General features: G+C 38.8%; 1 protein-coding gene across 1 annotated transcript in view; it reads right to left on the minus strand.

Annotated features, from left to right (window-relative positions):
* The window catches only part of WDR49 (WD repeat domain 49), a 138,131-nt gene that overhangs the window by 68,854 nt on the left and 51,741 nt on the right, over positions 1-17,536 (minus strand). The window contains exon 7 of the mRNA XM_058730420.1: positions 9,996-10,229. Coding sequence (XP_058586403.1) covers positions 9,996-10,229 — 234 coding nt within the window. The remainder of the gene's footprint in view (positions 1-9,995; positions 10,230-17,536) is intronic.

Raw genomic sequence — 17,536 nt, forward strand, 5'->3', positions numbered from 1 at the left:
ATGCCATTGTATATATGTACCACATCTTCTTTATTCACTTATCGTTGATAGACAATTGGAATCTTTCTATAGTTTGGCTATTGTTGACAAGGTTGCTATGAACACTGGGGTGCATGTACCTCTATGAATCTGTATAATTAATAATATTCTAAAACAGGAGCACCTGGGTGGCTCAGTTGGTTAAGCGTGACTCTTAACCACGCTTGACTCATAACCACGTCATGATCTCATGGTTCATGAAGTTCTAGCCCTGCATCAGGCTCCGCTCTGTTAGTGCAGAGCCTGCTTGGGATTCTCTCTCTGCCCCTCCCTGCCTCTCTCTCTCAAAATAAATAAATAAACTTTAAAAAAGTTAAAAACACATAATGTTCCAAAACAGAAAGCACAGGCTGAATGGGTTCATTGATGAATTCTATGAAAATTTAAGGAAGAAATGATACCAATTTACTATAGTCTTGTTCAGAGGATAGAAGCAGAGGGAATACTTCCTGACTCATTCTATGAGGCCAGCATCACCCTAACCAAACAAAATACCAAAACCAAAGGCATTACAGAAAAGAAAACCACAGACCAATATGTCTCATAAACATAGATGCACCAATACTTAACAAAATAATAGCAAATCAAATCCAAAAATGCATAAAAAAAGTCACATAGCATAACCAAGTGATACTTATCCCAGGTATGCAAGGCTGCTTCAACATTTAAAAATCAATTAATGCAAACCATCACATTGATAGGAAGAAACATCATGTGATCATATTAATAGATGCAGAAAAAGCATCTGACAAAATCCAATACCTATTCATGATAAAAATTGTCAGTAAACTTGGGGTACTCAGGTGTCTCAGGTGGTTAAGTGACTGACTCTTGATTTCAGCTCAGATCGAGGTCTCACAGTTGTCAGGCTCTGTGATGGGGGAGCCTGCTTAGGATTCTCTCTCACCCTCTCCCTCTGCCCCTCCCCTGCTCCCCCTCGTTCTCTCTCTCTGTCTCTATCAAAAAAAAAAAAAAAATATATATATATATATATATATATATATATATATATATATATATCTCAGTAAACTACTAGTAGAGGGAAACTTCCTCCACTTGATAGAGTACTTGCAAAAAACATAGAGCTAATATCATACTTAATGGTGAGAAACACGAAGCTTCCATACTAAGGTACAAGGCAAGCATATCCCCTCTTATCACTCCTTTTCAGCATCATCTAGAAACTTTACCTAACTCACTAAGACAAGTAAAGGAAATAAAAGGTATAAAGATTAGAAAAGAAGGAATAAATTGCCTTGGTTAACAGATGACATGATCCTCTATGTAGAAAATACAAAAGCATAAATAAAAAACTCCTAGAACCAAAGTGATTACAGCAAGAGCAGGATACAAGGTTAATATATAAAAGTCAATCGTTTTCCTATAAAGCAGCAATGAAAAGTAGAATTTGAAAATAAAACTGCAATGCCATTTATATTCATAGTTACTGAAATTAAATACTTAGGTATAATTTAAAAAATGAACAAGATCTATATGACATAAACTACAGACCTCTGATAAATGAAATCAAAGAACTAACTAAATGGAGATATTCCATATTTTATGGATAGGAAAACTCAATATTGTGAAGATCTCAGTTCTCCCCAATTTAACCAATATATTCCATGCAATGCAAATAAAAATCCCAGCAAGTCATTTTGTGGATATTGACAAACCGATTCTAAACTTTGTATAAAGAGACCAAAGACCCAAATGTGCTAACACAATATTATAGGAAAAGAACAAAATTGGAAGACTGACACTGCCAATTTCATGATTTACCATGAAGCTTCAGTAATCAACACAGTATAATACTGGCATAAAAATGGACAACTAGATCAATGGAACAGAAAAAAGAGCCCCAAAATAGATGCACATAAATGCGGTCAACTGATCTTTGCCAAAGAAACCAAGGCGGTATAACGGAGACAGGATAGTCTTTCCAACAAATGGTGCAGGAATAACTGGACATCCATATGTAAGAAGATGAATCTAGATGCAGACCTCACGCCCTTCACAAAAACCAACACAATGGATCACAGACCTAAGAACATAAAACACAAAACTGTAAAACGCCAAGAAGACACCTTGGAGAAAATTTAAATGACCTTGGGTTTGGCAATGACTTCTTAGATAAAACGTTGAAGGTATGGTCCATGAAAGACAAAGACGGATAAGCTGGACTTCATTAAATTTAAAAATTTCTGCTCTGCAAAAGACACTGTCAAGAGAATGAAAAGGTAAGGCACAGATTTGGAGAAATCATTTCCAAAAGACACTTATGTTGAAGTACTGTTACCCAGAATATACAAAAACTCTTAAAATTCAACAAGAAAACAATCCAATTAAAAAATGGGCCAAAGATCTTAACAGACACCTAACCAAACAATATAAACAAATGGCAAATAAGCATATGAAAAGATGTTCCACATTATATGGCATTGGGGAAATACAAGGTAAAATAATAATGTGATACTATACATCAATTGTACACACTATACGTTCCAATAGAACGGCTTAAATCTGGAACACTGACAACCTCAAATGCTGATGAGGCTGTAAAGCAGTAAGATCATTCATTCTTATTGCCTGTGTGAAAGCAAACTGGTACAGCCACGTTGGGAGGCACAAAACTAAGCATATTCTTACCATACAAGCTCCCAATCATGTTTCTTGATATTTACCCAAAGGAGTTGAAAACTTATGACCACACAAAAGCCTATGCATGGAAGTTTACAGAAGCTTTATTCATAATAGCCAATACAGGGACGCAGCCAAGATGTCCTTCAGTAAGGGGCGCCAGGGTGGCTCAGTCCGTTAAGCATCCAACTTGGGCTCAGGTCATGATCTCATGGTTCGTGAGTTTGAGCCCTGCATTGGGCTCTGTGCTGACAACTCAGAGCCTGGAGCCTATTTCAGATTCTCTCTCTCTCTCTCTCTCTCTCTCTCTCTCTCTCTCTCTCTGCCCCTCCCCCACTTGCATTCTATCTCTCCTCTCTCTCTCTCAAAAATAAACATTAAAAAAAATTAAAAAAAAAAGATGTCCTTCAGTAAGTGAATGGGTAAATAAATGGTGGAACATCTATACAATGGAATACCATTCAACATTAAAAAAAAAAAATCGCTCAAGCCATTAAAATACATAGAGAAAACATAAATGCATATTACTGAGTGATAGAAGCCAATCTGAAAAGGCTGTATGCTATAATGGTGGATACATGAGATTATACATTTGTCTAAACTCTCAGAATGTACTACACCAAGATTGGCCCTAATGTAAACTGTGGTTACACTTGGTGATAATGATGTGTCAGTATAGGTTCATCATTTGCAATAAATGTACCACTCTAGTGGTGGGTGTGGATAGTGGGGCAGGGTATGAGTGTGGGAAGACAGGGGGCATATGGGGGTATCTTTGTACTTTCTACTCACTTTTGCTGTGAACCTAAAAGTGTTGTTCAAAAAAACAAATTCTTTTTTAAAAAAGGCTGAGACTGTGATGTTGAGAGAGGCTGAGGAAAGGGTGGCTTTTATGGAGAATATTTGACCATATCCATCAAGGTTACTGACATAAATACTCTCTGACTCCATAATTTCAGCTCTAGGAATTTATTCCACAGATATTTCCTCACTAGTGCTAAAACCTGTGTGTTCAAGGTTGAAAACTACTACATTATTTGTAATATAAAAATACTGAAATCAAAAAATGTCCGTAAAAGCTGAGGAAAAAACTTTGTTACAACCATGTAATGGAAGACTGTGCAACTGTAACAAAGTAAGAGGCTATACTCTAGGTAATGAGATAAGATGATCTTTAGGCTGTATTGTTAGTTGAAAAATCAATGTACAGAACAGTGTTTCTGTGCATACAATATGCTATCGTTTGTGTAAACAGCATTTAAAATAACATCAATTCTTAAATATTAAGAATTAAATCTATCCATATTTAAAAGTGAGTATATATGTTTCCTTGTGTATGAATAGAATAGCGGTTAAAGGTAGTTCCTGAAAGTCAAAACTGGTTGCCTCGAGGGAAGGAAACTGAGTGGGTAGAGATGGAGAAGAGGAAATTTTCACTGAAATTTTCACTCAACATCCTTTTGAGTTTTGTAACATTGAAATGTGTTCTTCTTTCCAGGTTAATGACATTTAAATATGCATATGTGCATATGTGTGTATATATATGATTTGGTGTAACCTTAAGACGAGGGTACTCCCCATGTCTCCAACAGGTGACCAGAGCCCATGGCCTCAGGATTGACATGTAACCAAGTACCGCCTCAAGCTGACCACTTAAGAAGAGCCGTGCCAATAAAAGGAAGGTCACTTGGAGTCCAGCAAATAAGGCAGGCAAGGAGAAAGTTTTCATCAGTGTTCATCCAGCTATGTTCAAAAGAGAAACTCATTGGCTTTGACCTGAATACAAGCACTAAAGAGGTATAATGTCTTGTAAGGCGGAGATAAATTTCCCTCAAGCTTGTCCACTTCCCTTTGCTCAGATTTACAATTACCAAGGGAACTACCAATTGAATTGGTTAGATTCTCACATATCTCAATTCCCAAAAAATGGTGTGCAGAAGAGAGGACAAGAGATACACTGTCACTAAAAAATTACAGTCCAGCCCCATTTAAAAAAAGAAAAAACTTTTAATGTTTATTCATTTTTGAGACACAGAGAGAGACAGAACACGAGTGGAGGAGGGGCAGAGAGACAGGGAGACACAGAATCCCAAGCAGGCTCCAGGCTCTGAGCTGTCAGCATAGAGTCTGATGTGGGGCTCAAACCCACGAACCGTGAGATCATGACCTGAGCTGAAGTCGGATGCTTAACCGACTGAGCCACCCAGGCTCCAGCCCCATATTTAATGAATGATTTGGCATTATGCTTGCTGTGATGGTACAAGAGGTGGTCCTCGATAAAGAGCACCACTCTGGCTAATATGCAGAGGGTCTAGTCTTCAAATTTTCCGAGTCAACATCCCATGCTGAGACGTGGGAACCCCACCAATGATCTCAAGGGTCCTGCTGGAGGCAGCCAGGCAGCCGCGGACATGTCTCTTTACATAACCATGCATGTGATTAATATGCTTACTCTTGGAGATTGGGTAAAATGGTAAGATTCTGGGAGGCAATTTGTGTATCAAATTATCTAATAGGCATATATTTTAACCTAGAATTCATTCCTAAGATTTTACCCTAGAGAAATAAAGTCATGAGTGTGAATATATTTATGCACAAAAAAGTTCATAATAGCAAAATTCTCATCAAGGCAAATGGATCAGTAAATTATGATACACACACAGGGATACTGTGCTGCTTTTTAAAAATGATTTAGTAGATCTACATACACTTAGGTACAAGGAAATATATTCCAATATATTATAGAATAAAGAAGAAGCTTACGGAACCATATTTATATAAAATATTCTATGCACACAGAGATATTTAGAACATATTGATGGCATTTCAGCAATACTTAGTTCCTTATTTGAGCTTACTGCATTGTTTTAATTTCTTATAATAAGCATGTAGTGCTTTACAAAGCTAAGTTATTTAAATAATAAAAAATAGTTAATATGGTTCCCTGCCTAAATGCAATGATGCCTAAATATCTAGTCTGACTATAAATATGTCCTAGACGCAAGACAAACTGAAACATCACCATATTTTACAAAAACAACATAAACGCACATCATTAGGATGAGAGCCAGAGTGATTACTCAGAAATTTTATCTATTCCAGTTTATAGGAGTCCTACAAATACATTTTTTTTACGTTTCCTAACCTCATGAGTTTTTAATAAAAGCTCCATTTAAGAACTCGGTGCAAAGACAGTTCATTAGAACTGCCTCGGGGATATTGAGTTCCTTTGATTCTTTCAAAATTCAGCATTCCAGGGACTCCTTCATCCTGTCCCAACTCGTTCTGCTGTGAGCTGTGAGGGCAAGCTTTGCCGGGTAAGGTAAAGCATGTGGTTTCTTTTAAAAGATTTTGCAGGGTATAACATCACTTTCTTAGATTAGGGTACAAGGATACCAAAAGGCAGGTGGATAAAGAAAAGTCGCAGAGCTGCGCCCAGTTGCTTTAATACAGGGATTATGTCAGGTCTCTGCCGAAGTCCAAAGAGAATGAAATAATAATAAAGCTTCTGCAACATATTAAAATGACAACAGAAAGGGAGGTTTTCATTAAACTCAGACAAAGAGAAAGTCTACCAAAACAAAACAAAACAAAACAAAAAACAAAAAACCCCACCAAACCAGATAACCAAAGAACAAGTTCCTGTGGACTGAAAAAGCCTGGATTCCTTTTGAACCTGGAATGAGAAAGGGTGATATTTGACCAAATCTAGCAATTGAGATGTATGTGATGCTTGGGAGAGTCTAAGGAGTTGTAGGAAGATACAGAAGTGGAATGGAAGGATCTTTCCCCTTACATCAAAATCAAAGGAGCAGAGAAAAATGGGAGTTTAGTTAAGTGTTTGACTGGAAACAACTAGAAATGTGAGCAACACTCAGAGAGGGGAGAGGTAAGTGTGGGGTGTCCCTGCAGATTCTGGGAGCGGAGAGGACCAAGAGGAGCTCTGGGGATGAATGTTTATGAGCAGGAAGTGAGGAGAGAAGGGGCAGGATCAACAACTACCTCACCTAAAGTGGTGTTCCTGGATAAACCCAATTCAGGATCCCCTCCTCCATTCTAATCCTCCTAACATCTTGCTTTCACATGCACATGGTTAAAACAAAGATTAAGGAATAGCAAGAAGTTTAAGAATAGTAGTGTCGTAAATCACCAGCATTTAGCCTGAGAGGTATAGGGGGCTGGGGGACCCTTGATAAAGCTGGCTGTTTCTAAGAGGCAGGCTATAGCAAAGCAATGCTGCAGAGATATGTGCTGTTGCCAATTTCACATCTATGCTCCCCACCTCCGTCACCCAACACCCTCCCCACAAGACACATACATTTTTAAGAGTCAATCAACTGAAGCTTAGACATGTTAAGCTATCTGCTGGACCCTGAACTCTGATTTAACTCAGCGGATCTAAAAACTTTAGATCTTGGGGGCACCTGGATGGCTCAATCCAATGCTTGATTTCGGTTCACGTCATGATCTTACAGTTCATGGGTCCAAGCACCTTGTCTAACTCTTCTCTGACATTGTGGAGCCTGCTTGGGATATTCTCTCTCTCTCTCTCTCTCTCTCTCTCTCAAAGGGATCTTGGGATCCCTTAAGACTCTTAAAAATTACTGAAGAATCCAAACAGGTTTAGTTTATGTGGGAGACGAGACAAAGATAAATGTACTATGTATTTACCATATTAGAAATTTAAACTGAGAAACTGTGAAAACACAAGAATACAAAAGCTTATATTCTTTTAGCCATTAGAGCAATGATGTCATCACCCCTCACGCAGCCTCTAGAAAACCCCAGTATGCACTCAGGAGACAATAATGAAAAACGCGAATGACTACTACTATGATGAAAAGAGTTTTGATCTTGCAGATTCTCTGAAAGAATCTGAGCTCCCTCAGGGGTCTGAGGTCACACTGTGAAACTGCTGGTTTATTCTTTTTAATTTTTTAGTTTTTAGTTTAGTGGAGGGAGGGAGGGGCAGAGAGAGGGGGAGAGAAAGAATCCCAAGCAGGCTCCATACTCAGCATGGAGCTCGACGCAGAGCCCGATGCAGGGCTCAATTCCCTCATCCTGGGATCATGACCTGAGCTGAAACCAAGAGCTGAACATGTGACCAACTGAGCCCCCCAGGCACCCCGAAAATTGCTGTTTTAAACTCAAGTCCATGCTTTATTTTTCCAAGACCAGGCTGTAGTACATTCAGTGAATGACATTCACAATCTGGCTGTAAACTCCCTTTACTGCCTCAACTCCCACAACATTTGCTAAGTACCTCCAAACACCAGAATAAATCCTCTCCCTGTTGAAAAAAAAAAAAAAAAATGTCCTGTGAGTACGGGAGGCTCTCTGAAAGCTCATGCTGTGTCTTCTGTCTGGAACTGCTTCCTTCCCCTTTTAGAGAGTCCCACTCTAAGACTTCAGGGCTCTATTCTGTCACCCAGCCCAGCCCCAGGCAGAACTGACCACCCTCCCGGGACACAGCACTTTGCTCTCCTCTCTACTGCATTTTACTGTATTCCACCTTGAAGGTGTGAATTAGTAATGTGTCTGCCTTCCCTTCTTCCATCCCTCAATCCTGAATTGAGCCCCTGCTTAGCAGTGAACACCAAGATGGTCTGGACCTGAATCTCCCCGAGCTACTGGAAGAAAGAGACGGGAGTGTAGGAATCTGACTCCTCATTCCTGGCACCTGGACTTGTTCAAAACTGTTTTATTTGCTTGGTCTAATTACTCTGAAATGATACATTGTCACTGGGGGATGGGACTGTGGGTGACTTTGTTTTCTTTGCTCCTAACTGCAATACATTTTTATAATTATAAATGTAATGCCACATTAAAGTGTTTCTCTGTAGCCTAGCCGCTATAGTTACGAAACACGTATGCTAGGGATGGTTCTATGTGCTTTATATACATATTAATGCTTTTAATTATTTACACTGCTAACAGCAAAAATAAGTAGAGGTGTGAACACCCAACTCAACCGTACGGTGATTCTTCCCACTTCGTACCCCATATGTGCGCGTTCTATTGTTCCCTGCCATTTGCCTGTATTTCCGCTATCTTGGCTTTATCTTCACATCCCAAATGGGAGATTCCTCATCTTCGTGTCCCGTTTCCTGAATTCCGCCTGGGATATTGCTCATCTAATGGCGAGACAACATAAGATCTTCACATCCACATACAGACCTAGCTTTTTAATTTTGCAGATCTCAATTAGCAAAATGTTCTCCTGGAAATAAATAACATCTCTCAGTGGCCACCAGGGAGCCGAATTAACTGGCTGCCTTCATAAACTTCAGTAAAACATTTACGGGAGAATGTTCCCCGCAGATGGAATTCAAAATGGATTGTTTTGTAAAGGATTTTTATCTCCTACAATAACCAGAAAACAGAGTGTTTAAAGTACTGACACGGCACGCTACTCATTACCAACAAAGGGCTTTCCACCCCTTGCACAAAAACCGAACCACTCGTTTCTTCACGAGCGCAGAAGCTTCTGCGGAAGGGAAGGGAGGACGGGTTGGAGTTATTGTTTAATTGGCCGCAAGCTGGATACCAGCTCTCTGCTCCGCTCCTGCTGTGCAGTTACCATCAGGCCTGAGGTGATCACTGCAGCAGGCTAAACTTCCCCGGTGCCTCTCCCTCCACGACGCCGCACGCTGGTCCTCTCGGAAGGCCTGGGGTCTGCGCGGCATCTTTGCTCCAGAGGAGCAAGGGCGTCCTCATTGACATGCAGGTGGCGATCCCGTAAGCAAAGGCTGCAAAGTGTCATTAAAGTAGCGGGGAGACAGACGCCGCTGGCGCTGCATACCAAGTGGCGCCACATTTAACTGAATCATTTTATTATGAATACATTCCGGGCTGCCACTGTGAGCCGCTGGTGTAAAATATGCCTGGCAAAATGGATCTCTGCTAATTACATTTCATGCATATTTCAGAACTTTCCGCGGAGATCCAGGAGGATGGTGCTCATAAAAGAGAACTTTACAGCCAGGTTCACTGGCATTTGGCACCAAGACCCAAACTAGCGAGCGACAAACAGAAGCTCAATTATATTACACGTTGTGTTTGTTTTAGTCGGACTATCCTAATTCCTTACAACTCTATCCGTGCTGCTGTGGTCACGGGCTGGACACGAAATCACCCTTCAATTCCACCTGAACACACATTATTGCAGAAAAGCACATGGCTGTTAAATCATTTCTTCCCCACGTTTTTTGTTTTTTGTTTTTTTCTATCTGTCCTCAGTTGCCTTACACTGAATTAAGGAAATGAGCCTCTGGACATGGGGATGTGTCAGAAGAGTGACAGAGAAGCATCATTACCTGCTTCAAGACTGAATTGTAAAGAGCACAAGTGACTGGTTTCTTGTGACTCTTCACCCTCTTGCCGGCCTCGCTTTTCATTGCCAACAGTCCGAGCTGGTTATTAAATGAGATGAAAAGTCGTCCGTGGGCTTCATCAAAGTGGAAGAGACATCTGAAGTCCTGACTTTTGGAGAAAGAACAAGCTATCCTCTGGATGGACAGCTGGTGCTGAATATCCCAGAGTCTCAAAACCTGGTTAAAAAGTGACAAAGTCATATGAACATGTCAAGAATAATTGTAGTCTTTTAGCCCCAATTTTTTCTAGTTCACTCTCAACCCCAGGCAGATAGTTGTTTCCTCCAGTGTTACAGTTATTTATACTGTAACATATGGCACATATGACATGAGAGAGAGAGAGTGAGAGAGAGAGAGCACACTCAAGTGGGGGGGAGGGGCTGAAGGAGAGGGGGGAGGAAGAGAGGAAGACAGGAAGAGAGAGAGAGAGAGAGACAGAGAGAGAATCTTAAGCAGACTCCACGCCCAGAGCAAAGCTCATGTGGGGCTCAATCTCACAACTGTGTGGTCATGACCTGAGCCAAAATCAAGACTTAGATACTTAACCGGCTGAGCCACCCAAGCACTCCAAATGTCTCCTCACTTGTAATCTTCTGCATGGAAGAACTGTGTTTTGTCTCAATCCCCGGAAGGATGATGTATTTAGCAAGTGCTTGTAGTAGGCAAAAATAATAGTCCCCCCAAATGCCCATGTCCTAATCCCTGGAGTGTGTGAATATGTTGTTTTGCATGACAAAAGGGATTTTCCAGGTGTAATAAATTAAGGACTTTGAGATGGAGAGATTACCCTGGATGCTATGGGTGAGTCCAGTGTAATCGTACGGGAGATCAGAGTGATGGGGTATGAGAAGGACTCCATCCAGTATTGCTGGTTTTGAAGATGGAGGAAGGGGGTCATGAGCCAAAGAAGCCGGAAAAGGCAAGGAAACTAATTCCCCCCAGAGCTTCCAAAAAGGAAGAGTCCTGCCAACACCTTGATTTTAGCCCAGTGAGACCTATGCTGGGATTCTAACCTACAGAACACAAATGCATCTGTGTTGTTTTAAGCCACTGAGTTTGTGGTTATTTGTTACAATAGCAAATGAAAAGTAATACAGAGTCTCTCTCTCTCTCTCTCCTATATGTAACATTATATATAACACTTTTTATATAGTTGTTACGCATTATATGTACATATTAACCTCTTTTATAGCTATAGAGTATAGCATATTACCTACATAGTATATACATACATGTATATTGTGTATGCGTGTGAAATAAAAGACTCGGTATTAAGTGAACTCAAGTTCACATAAACCACAGCCATCAGATTCTTATTCAAACACAGACAAACAAGGCACAAAAATGACATGCAGACAGAATGAGACAAACACGGGAGGAAACAGGAAGAGCAGCTTTGCAGGTATACACGCTGCTGTTCTCACTCATGGAACAGCATTAACGCAGGCCAGTGAGGGAGAGTCACAGTGAAGACAGTGAAAAGTCCCTCCAAAAGATGCGAGCAGGCCAGCTCTAGAGTTAGACTTTTTGAGTTCTCATCTTGGTTCTGCCTCTTATTCTACGGTGACCTCTAACAAGTTTATTTGTCTGAGGTTTTGATGTAGTACCTAACTCATCCAATGCTCTGAAGATTGAACCAGAGCCCGTGTCAAGCATTTAGTATGATAACCAGCATGTAAAAAGTGTTCAATAAATGCTGTTATTATTAAGTGTATTTCATTATTTTTTTCATCGTGTAAATATTAGAACCCAAGAGCAGAAAGGGTTCTTTCAAATAAACTAGTCTGTGTTATCCGATGTAACATTTCTAAATTATTGATAAAAAACGGTCTCTGTTTAAATGAGTGTTTACAGGCAACCCTGTAGTTCTTAACTTATTTTTATTTTTTTAAGTTTATTTATTTTGAGAGAGAGAGAGAGAGAGAGAGAGAGCGCACAAGTCGGGGAAGAACAGAAAAAGAGGGAGAGAGCGAGAATCCCAAGCAGGCTCTACACTGTCAGTGCAGAGCCCAGTGCAGGGCTTGAACTCACAAATCATGAGATCATGACCTGAGCTGAAATCAAGAGTTGGACACTTAACTAACTGACTGAGCCACCCAGACACCCCAGCTCTTAATCTATTTTATTTATTTATTTTTAAAGTACATTATTTTATCTTTAGAGAGAGAGAGAGAGCACAAATAGGTGAGGGGCAGAGAGGAAAGACAGAACCCCAAGCAGGCTCTGAGCCGTCTGCAACAGAGCCTGATGTGGGGCTCAAACTCACGAACTGTAGACCATGACTTGAGCTGAGATTGAGAGTCAGAGGCTTGAGTGACTGAGCCACCCAGGTGTCCCTTAACCTATTTTAAATCATATAATCTTTCGGGAAAATAAAATCTGTTCAAAATGATGGTCTATCCCCTCCTCCTAAATGCATATGCCCATATATATATACAGATTCTTGCATATAATTTCTTTGAGCATATAGACACGTGCATCTCCCAAACATATGTGTAGACTCAGAATCTGCAGGTTAAGAGTCCCTGTGGTATCTACTATGTACATTCACCCAGAGATATCCTCTTCTACCTTCTGGTTCTACCCTCTTTTCCTACATCTACATAAGCCTCTTCTTTTTATTTTATTTTATTTTATTTTATTTTGTTTTGTTTTTTAATATATGAAATTTATTGTCAAATTGGTTTCCATACCACACCCAGTGCTCATCCCAAAAGATGCCCTCTTCAATGCCCATCACCTACCCTTCCCTCCCTCCCACCGCCCATCAACCCTCAGTTTGCTCTCAGTTTTTAAGAGTCTCTTAACATAAGCCTCTTCTTAACACTTCTTGTCCATGGTAAATGATCCCAGTTCCTTCAACCGTCTTAACATCAGAACTCACTGATCCATAGCAGCCTCTTGATTCTCTCAGTCTTTGCACTTTCTCTCCAGGGGAGGATCATCATTCAGATTTTTTTAACTTTTGAAACCATAGTTGGATATGTTGACGGTGTGAAATCCAATAGCACTGGAAGGCTTTATTCGCAGCCCATCCCCCATCCCTCTAAACCTCAAGCCCTACTCCTCAGAGACAGCCTTTTTTAAATTATCTTTGAAATTTTTATTATTTGGAGACAGCCTTCTTTAACTCTTCCTGAGTCATGGACTTCTCCATGACACCAAATAATAGCAGTGTGTGTGTGTGTGTGTGTGCGCGCAAATATCACATATTGATCAAATGACTCTCCTTTGAATGAAAAGGCATTGCTAACATGCTCTTTCTCCCTTCTCATTCCTCCCAATCTAAACTTTTTTTTTCTGGTCCTACTGGTTGTGATACTTTAAAATAATACACTTACACATTAATTATCACGTTATCAATTTAAGACAGTATCTCTCTACTCATCAAAATGTAAGATAAATCCTCAGAATGGATCCAGTATTTCAGGTGTGTTCTACACTGTTATAGGCGCTGTGACCGCTTTCAAGTCACTTATTTTTGCATCGTGATTAAGTCACTCCATCAGGAATTTTGCTTACCTTAAGGCTCTGTGCAAAACTCTTAAATCTTACTCCCACGAACAAATAATCAAGCCAGACGTTTACCATCCTACCTTCAAAAATCTGATGCTTTAAGCTAAGACTAGGATTTTCCTACTTTTTGTTAAAAGTTTCCAAGTATGACAATATAGTATTGAATCCTAATTCAGTTATATTGACAATTCCTCCCTAATTTGTCCACATATCCCATGAGACATAATAGATGTTCAATAATTTTTTTTAAATTTGTTGAACATTGTGGCTCAGCTAATAACTATTTATCCAGCTCATTGGTGGAGTTCATCAGCTAGGATAAAATCCAAGAATATAGAACCCCATAAAAACTTGCCTCACTTCTGCATCGTTATTCACCCAATTGCAAATCTCATAAAATCCACAATGACATTTTATGAAACTTTTTCAAACATCTTATAGAAATAATTATGCTTAATGTATAGGGTAATCTCTCCATCTACCAACAATTATAACAAACTTAAAATGACCTAGTCAACCCCTGCCAGATAAACAGCATTACCAATCCTTCTAACCCCAAGAATATATATATTTATGAAGTAAGTTGGTTCTGTGGCAAGAATTTTTCATTAAAGAACCATTCTGGTTCTTAAACATTACTAAATTATTTCTATTTAAACTATTCTGGCAATACTCCAGAATATATTTATCCTCAAAAATATAAATACTATAATAACAAAGACTTGCAAATATTTTTCAATGTGCTCTAAATATAAATAGAATTGATAAACTTATTTTGAATGTTAAAGCCACAAGATTAGACGCATCTCCATCATTCTCAAACACTCGTACTGCTTATAATCGTTATACCCTCATTGTTCAGAATCCTGTCTTGTTTAGTATAGACTCCCTTCTAAAAAATAGAAACTAACTTCATGTCAGGATAATAATCTGGGGCATAGTTGAATATAGATTAATAATAACTCAACAGTATTAATGGACTATAATTTTCACAGAATCATTTTCCACTGTGTTGTTCAAGTAATTTATATTGCCTTTAATATTTTATTGACACTTAGTTACATAAATTAAATGAAAAATTAAAAATAGATGAGCGATAACCTCTTGTCTATGATAGGTCAGTTCTTGCTATTAGCAATCAAAACTAGAAATATGTTTTTATCAAAATGTGTATATTCATTACTTGTTCTTAAAATTAATTTTATTGTTCTGATTTCTCTTCTTCCTCTGAAGATCCCTTAACTCTCTTAATTAGTGATCCTTGATCCCTTTAAGTCCCCTCCCATCTTTAATTCTCTAATTTTTCTCTCTGTTGAGAATCAAAGCAACAATATTGATGTATTACCATCATTGCACAGAACAGTGTTCTAGTATTCTCTTAGAAATCATGTCACATACCATGTCTTCCAGTTTTTCTACACTACCACATTCTATACAAATGGTTCTTAATCTTGACGTTAGAAACACCAATGGTACCTTAGAAATGACCTATTTGGGCCCTTCTGCCAGGTCTATTAATCAGAATCTCTGAGGATGGGGCTCAGGTATCAGTGTTTTGTTTTCTTGTTTTTGTTTGTTCGTTTTTAATTTCCCAAGCATTTCTTTTGCATTCTACCTTGGCTGCTTCTCTACATGGTTTTAAGGTCAGTACTAATATCCTTGAACAAGAAATCTTTCTCTCAGCTTAGTCAGTAATATTATGTGGCTTGGCTTTAAACCAGATAACTATATTCCCCTTCTTTCCTCATCAGTCTTTACGCTTTTTATCACAAAAATATCTCACGTTAATTCAGTTTTATTAATCACATTCTTTGACAAAATGTAACTTAAATATCTAGTTAGTATTTGAGAAGCCCGGGTTCTTCTCTGTTACGTTGAAATTGACTTCAGGGATAGAATTAGGCTACAGTGCAGAAAGACATATATTTAATACCAATTTTCATTCCAGATTTCCTAGAGAGGTTTTCGTCATTCTCAGTAGGAAAAATAGATAGACTGACAAACATCTAAGCTTAAAACTTACAATTGAACAACTGATGCTTTTTTATTTTATATTGTCCACAAATTTTCATTTAAACTGCACATCCGGCTTTCATCATGATAGCTGAGAACTTGTGATGTCCGTCCACACTCAGCCTTCCTAAGTCTAGTCCTTGAAATGGCATGTTTGGGAGCTTTCTATTTCATCTCCATTTTTATATTAAAAGGAATGAGTACCCGAGCTTATGATTTAATAGCATGACAACATTTAGCTTTTTACGTAACGATGCGGACATATTTTTCTGCCTAAACTTCCCCTTGTTTCAACTGTTGGCCATTTAATAATGCAGGATTATCAAAGCAAATATTTTGTTATTTGTATATATTAGAACAAGAAGTCACTGGGCTGAGACCAGACACCTAGACCCTCATTTTAATACTACTCCGAGTTGGCAGTTCAGGTATGCAATGTTACCTTTTCATTTCCTCACCTTTCTCCTAAAGGGACCCCTGCCAGCTCTGAAATTCTCTCAATTCTGTCTAGAATGTACCGAGGTTGCTCAACCTATTATCTGTGCATTCCAAAACAACAACAATTCAAACAGATTTAAGAAGGTGCACTCTGAAGACTGGACCAAAGAAATGTAGGACCTCACCATGTTGTCAGTCTAATTTTGCTGAAGAATTTTTTTCCCTGCTTCCTGCAAGAGACAGCATCATTTCACATAAACATAGTAAAACTGTACTAAACAGATACGAAAATAAATAAATAAAACTGTTATTTCGTCCTCTACTAGATTTGTAAATGGGTAACTTCATGGATGGGTGGATGCATGAATAGATACGGATAGATAAAGAATCTGTTTTCAGTGCACTTTCTAAAACCAAATCAGCATTATTTATATACTGGCAACATCTCCAAGTTTTTCTTTTAATTTTTTTTTAACATTTATTCATTTTTGAGAGACAGAGAGAGAAAAAGCGTGAGTGTGGGAGGGGCAGAGAGAGGGAGACAACAGAATCAAAAGCAGGCTCCGGGCTGAGCTGTCAGCACAGAGCCCAACACAGAGCTTGAACTCAGGAACTGTGAGATCATGACCTGAGCTGAAGTCGGACGCTTAACCGACTGAGCCACCCAGGTGCCCCTCCAAGTTTAATTCAAAGTGGGAGACAAAAGAGGTTTATAGTTTCCCAATAATGATATAAAAGTGAGGGAAAGAAAAGTAGAAAACAGACTCAGGTGACTATCAAAGTGAGACCTGTTTGGCTTCATCAAACATTTGTTACTAACTCCTGCAGTCCTGTAGGGGATAGATATAAAATGAAACAAGAAAAAGGGAAAGAGAGTATGTATCACGAGGGGATTTTGAGGACAGCAGTACAGCCGCTCAGCTCTCCAGGGTAATCCACAAAAATGGATAACCTACTTGCAGACGATAGCATAACAGGACATGATGGAATTGGGTCTCCTGAATAGTCCTTTATGTTTTAACAAGCTTATTTATTTAGAATTTAAGCCTCTGGATAATCCACGAAAGCATCACCAGTGAACCCTTAAAGGCTATTTTGTTTGACATGATATATGCAAGCAAAAGTATTCTACTGAATACCTCAGATAATGTTTTATCATAAAGTCATAGAACAGAGTTTCCTTTAAGAAATATTTTTACCAGTTTTTTCCCCCCAGGATTGAAGTCAAACCCAAAATATTGGCTGGAAATTAAAATCTTCTCTTGAGCTAATCATCTTTAAATTGTTACCAGAACCATTATCTTCTCTGTTTTTTTGTTTTTTTGGTTTTTTTTGTTTTCATTCTTTTCAATGAAAATGAGAGAAGATCTACAGCTCTAAGACTTAAATTTCTGTTAGGTGTTGGTTTGTATATTCTATTGCTGAACTAGAAAAAGTCAAAACCTTTCTAACTAACACTGTGAATTATTCTGCAAAAATCTCATTGATGTCCTAGTTCAGCCTTAATAAATTTAAAT

This window comes from Neofelis nebulosa, chromosome 5 (assembly GCF_028018385.1).
Source record: "Neofelis nebulosa isolate mNeoNeb1 chromosome 5, mNeoNeb1.pri, whole genome shotgun sequence".
Lineage (NCBI taxonomy): Eukaryota > Metazoa > Chordata > Mammalia > Carnivora > Felidae > Neofelis > Neofelis nebulosa.